At 51.7% G+C, this 5,422-nt stretch overlaps 1 protein-coding gene across 1 annotated transcript; it reads right to left on the bottom strand.

The window, feature by feature from the left end:
* Positions 1-1,278: 1,278 nt before the first annotated feature.
* Positions 1,279-3,448, bottom strand: LOC119356353 (protein NRT1/ PTR FAMILY 8.3-like). Its single transcript, XM_037623298.1, has 3 exons — positions 3,281-3,448; positions 2,873-3,181; positions 1,279-2,766 (listed from the first exon to the last, which is right to left on the bottom strand). Exons 1-3 carry the CDS (start codon positions 3,323-3,325, stop codon positions 1,405-1,407), a joined length of 1,716 nt encoding a protein of 571 aa, XP_037479195.1. The 5' UTR covers positions 3,326-3,448; the 3' UTR covers positions 1,279-1,404.
* Between the last annotated feature and the right edge of the window lie 1,974 nt (positions 3,449-5,422).

The following is a 5,422-nucleotide window of genomic DNA, read 5'->3' on the forward strand; positions in this document are numbered from 1 at the left end:
AAATGGGTATTCTTAATCCCAACATTTAGGATATGAGACAATATCTCGCACGTTGTTGTGGAAATATTTTGCAATATATTTTTAATAAGAATTGGCTGTGTGAACATCAATATTTGAAGTAATAATATGAAAACTAGAAATGAAAATACATATGGTTTATGGAGTTCAATTATTGTATAATATGAAAATCATAATAGAAGAAAAAAAATTGCATGCATGTGTTTCATGTTGATATGGCCTTTTCTTATAAATGGTTGCATGTTGTAGTGGGTCTTTTTTCATGTATGTTGAAAGTTGATGTCATATGCTTGTATGTTGAGAGAAATAGGTGAATGGGAGCTATCTATTTAGATATAGAACATGAGTGGCATCCAACTATTTTTAGTTTTTTTCTGACAAATTCGTTGTATATTTCATACTATGATATCCGAGACAAGTATCTTCCTAAGCCTATTGTATCTCAGTCCACCTCTCATGCATGCCTAGCATATATATGTATCGTATTGTATTTGAAATCTAGCTAGGGCATATATGAACCAACCATTCCATCTACCACGTTTGCACATCATCAGGTGAAAAACATATACCTATGGTTGATCGGTGCAATTTTAGGAGTCTTGTATTGGGGATATAGTAAGACATATTAGAATATATTTTTATTATCTACAAAATAGCTGGCTGAATATCCATGACCGAGTATGTAACCCACCCCGAGAACTAGTACAACATACAATACATGGGCGGCTTGTTTCAGCTCACATTGGCAAAAGACAGCAAACCAACCATCGGTTGGATGGTTAGGCGGACAGTGGTATTCTCAGCTCATCACGGTTCAAAACTTGGTGCTCGCATTATTTATGGATTTATTTCAGGATTTTCAGCAATGTGCTTTCAGTAAGTGGAGATGTTTCATTGACTATGAAGCGTCTTTGATGACTTCGTCAATCTCAAAATAATATGTCACCTCGGTCTCTCCCAGGTGCTCGGATAGGGTGTGCGTATGTGTTCATTGAGATAAGTGTATGCGCGTAAATAGGAGCACCTATGTCTGTACTATGTTAAAAAAGAATAGAAAATAAAACGAAGAAAACTATTCCCTCTCTTTCTAAATATATGACGTTGAATGCCATGATGTTCTGGCAGTTCAATTTGAACCGTCAAAATGTTTTATATTCAGGGACGGAGGGAGTACACACTATACAGACCCGGTTGCTGTTGTGTGTTGCCGTAATTACACCATACCAAACTAGTTCTAAAATTCTTTTATAACGCACTACCTAAAGAAAGAACCTTTTGAATTCTGCAACAAGAACAAAACAAATCTTTTGTACCACCGCACTGCGTGTTGCAGTGCGAAATCCGATGACCCCTTTATGTACGCCGACGAATAAGGAACGAACACGATCACGACACGACCGTCTTCACCTGGTAGTTCCTAGCGAAGGCGCTGTACACGACGAAGTTGAGCGTGCACAGCGCTGCCATGGTCCAGAAGAAGTAGTCGAGGTGCCCCTCGTTGAGGTTGTCCGATATCCACCCGGGCCGGCCGCCGGTGGCCGTGAGCGCGTCCACCACGGCGTAGATCAGCGAGCTCGCGTAGCTGCCCAGCGCCACGGTGAGCAGCGCGAAGGACGTGCACATGCTCTTCATCGACTCCGGCGCCTCGCTGTAGAAGAACTCCAGCTGCGCGATGTAGCAGAACACCTCCCCGCCGGCCAGCACGAAGTACTGCGGCATCTGCCACCCGATGCTGATCGACTCCCCGCTCCCGGCGGCCTCCAGCCTCCTCATCTCCACCAGTGCCGCCACGGCCATCGCGAACGCCATGAGCAGCCGCCCGGCGCCCATCCGCCGCAGCTGCGACGGCTCGCCGCTCGCTGGGGACAGTCTCCTGAGCGCCGGCACGATCACCGAGCCGTAGAGCAGCACCCACGCCAGGACGCAGATCACCTCGAAGGACACCATGGACGCGGCCGGGATGGTGAAGGACATGACCCGCATGTCCATGGCGCTGCCCTGCTGCACGAACGTGGTGTTGAGCTGCGCGTACGCCGCGGACAGCACGATGCTCGTCGCCCAGATCGGCAGCAGCCGCATCAGGATCTTGAGCTCCTCCACCTGCGTCACCGTGCACAGCCTCCACGAGCCCGCGGCCGCCGCCGCGGCGTCGACGTTCGTCACCTCCTCCAGGTCCGAGTCCGCGACCACGGCCGCCTTGTCGAGGAACGTGAACTCCTTGGTGTGCGCGATCCTGGGCTGGTCGATCTTGTCGCTGACCTCGTAGAGGACGGCGGCGTCGGCGGGGACGCGGAGGGTGACCTTCCTGCACGCGGCGACCAGGACCTGGCACAGGCTCTTGAACGGGCTGCCGGTCGGCATGCTGCGCTTGTACATGGGCGTGAAAAGCACGAAGCCGACGAAGGCGAGCGCGATGCAGGCCGTGGCGATGCCGAAGCCGAGGCCCCAGCTGACGTTCTGCTGGATCCACACGAGGAAGAGCCCGGACACGATCATGCCGAAGTCGACGCAGATGTAGAACCAGCTGAAGAATGCCATCTTCCGCTCCCGGTCCACGGCGTTGTCGTCGTCGAACTGCTCCGCGCCGAACGGCAGCAGCGCCGCGCGCACGCCGCCGCTGCCGAACGCCACGAGGTAGAGGCCGGAGAAGGCGACGGTGTGCGCGCCGAACATCGGGTGGCACGACGAGCCCAGCCCGCACAGCTCGGTGGTCGGCAGGAGCGCAGAGAAGGTGATGAGCATCATACCCTGGAGAGACCAAGCGCAGCAGCCAAGTTAGTTAAGCTCATGCATGGAGCATGGAGGAAGAAGCTGCCACGCCATGTCAAGGGTTATGGTTTGGGTGTGTGCTTACCAGAAGGTAGACGACGAGGGAGACGAGGATGGTGTTGTAGTTGCCCCAGAAGGTGTCGGCGAGGATGGCGCCGAGGACGGGCGTGAGGAAGCTGGTGCCGATCCAGGTGGTGACGTTGGAGGCGCTGGCGAGGCCGCTGCCGTGCAGGACACTCTCCAGGTACAGCACCAGGTTGGTGGCGACGCCGTTGAAGGCCGTGCTCTCGAGGCACTCGAACCCGAGGACCACCGCCGGCGCCCGGCTGCCGGTTTTCTTGCTCTCTATCAGCGGCACCCTGAGGCTTTCCTCGTCGATCTTTGAGCCCCGGCTCTGTAAAAAATTGTGTCGCAAGTTCGTTAGACATCTGAAATCAGGGGCACGTGGTTCGTTTATGACTGATGATCGATCGATCACGATCGGCGTGCGTACCTTTGGCAGCCGCGGCGAGCCCTGTCCTCTTTCCATGGCGTCCATTGCCGCACCGATATCAAGCTCCTGCTAAACCTCAGGATGAAGTGAATCGAACAAAATATGGCCACCGATATTAAGCTATAGATAGCGCCTTGTGACTTTTTTGGCTCGGGTGAGAGCCTTGAAGGTGAGTTGGAAGCAAGAGGCAGAGCAACGGGGCTTATATATACGCAGGCGTGCACATTAGCCGACGACGCGAGGGAGAACGGGTCCCGGTGAGACGAAGCAGTGGGATCGCACGGCGACGAAAACGCGGCCCCGGCAAAGGATAAATGCATGAAATGGGCACATGCGTAATACTAGTCTTGTGCACGCAGAAGCACCATCGATGATCGATCGTGGTAGCAGGCGGTAGCTGTGGTCGTAGTGGTACTAGAATATGACCGGCCCGGCCCTGATGGATCTTGTGCTTTTGCCCGCTCACTGACGACGACGACACAGGAAGTTTCCCTGCTGCCGCTGTGTTTGCGTCTGCGCGACTCCAGGGATCGCCAACTTGTGAGACGGGAGGGGTTTTGCGTGCGATAATCCTAGCTTCACGAAAGCTTTTGCGTGGGGTCTGCACTTTTTTCAGGACGGGGAGCCGCCGTGGCAACTTTACTGCGCCCAGCCCACTTGTGTATGTAAACGTGCTTGATATGCCTTGGCGCTAGCAAGGAAGGATCTGGCCCTGTTACTTTCACTCTCGGATAAGTATCCAGTTCACCGCGGATAAGGCGGGAAGATAAGTATTTGGTGATCGGCACCAGTAGAGATGAAATGCTACATGCAGACTAAGTTCAGACTTTCAGCGCGGTACAACGAGGAAGGACGCACACCATCCAGAAAGACGTCGATCGGATATGCACCAGAGGACCGTCCCTGTGATTCCATGCACCTAGCGGGCTAGCGGCTACTAACTGTTACATCAGGGTGAGACAAAAGTGCATGCCTATGTTCTGCGCTTTTTCCATGACAGCGTGGCAAGTTTTCCATCGAGCTTTACTGCGCCGCGCCCGGTCCTCCTTCACAAACGTGCCCGGTTTACCTCGGTCCAGCTTTTGTCTCGTTCGATCACTCTCAGGAGAACATTCAGTCCACTCCTTCAATGCCATTGCCATGGAGGATTGCACTCCCTCCGACAGACGGAGTAAGTATCTCTTGGCAGATGGGTTGGTTACGGTCCAAGATTATGTAAAACGCCGGATTTACCAGTTCAACATTTTTTGTTACGTAGATGAGTTCAGAATTATAGTATGGTCAAACAAAGACGCACCCACCAAACATAAAATAAAAGTGCACTCACCTAGCCGCTACTTCCAGCTACATCAGCTGCTAAAGGATAGCGGTCAAAGCCCACTCATTTCGTTCTTTCCCCGGCATTTACCATCTGTAAGAAACTATCCTGATTGCCGAGTCAGACGCCTTAGTTTACCACTGGAGTTCGCACTTTGCCTTTGCTTTGACATGTTCGTGCACTGTAACATCGAGAGCGCATCAAACTTACCGTGCGCCTGCATGAACTGTTGTTTCGTCCAGAGACGGCAACCCGCGACGTTGATATGCTTTTGCTTGGTCTTTGGGATTTGGGGTCGTAATCGACGCGATCCATGTCATGTTTTCCAGCAATAATATATCAGCACACGTCCTTACAGTAGTAGACTACTACTCCATTAGTGTACAAAACGTAGAGCAGTTCTTTCCGTGGATTGTTACGCCACTCTTGGCTGGATTTTTATCTGATCCTCTGATATGCATAATATACTTCGGGTAGCTACGTACCTTCCTTCAACAACGTCCCTTCCTTCGTATATGCATTTCGTGAACGAAATAATTTATCTCCCAACAGAAGAATTACGCAATAATGCGTTTTTATCACGTGTAGTGTTCTTCCTCTTGCTGACTAAGAATATGGGATCAAACATAACTAACGTGTTCACTATTCCTTAGGCAACCCAAAACATATATTGGATCGGTCGATTTCCTCAACAATGCGTTGTGGAGCTCTGAGGCTGAGATGAGAATGGCGTGGCTGGCTGTGGCGCCCACGGTGAGGCCGAGTGTGGACCTCGCCAAAGATGGGGACAATGCGGCTGGCCGTGGCGTCATCAGTAGAGGCGA

Source organism: Triticum dicoccoides, chromosome 2A (genome assembly GCF_002162155.2).
Source record: "Triticum dicoccoides isolate Atlit2015 ecotype Zavitan chromosome 2A, WEW_v2.0, whole genome shotgun sequence".
Taxonomy (NCBI): Eukaryota; Viridiplantae; Streptophyta; class Magnoliopsida; order Poales; family Poaceae; genus Triticum; species Triticum dicoccoides.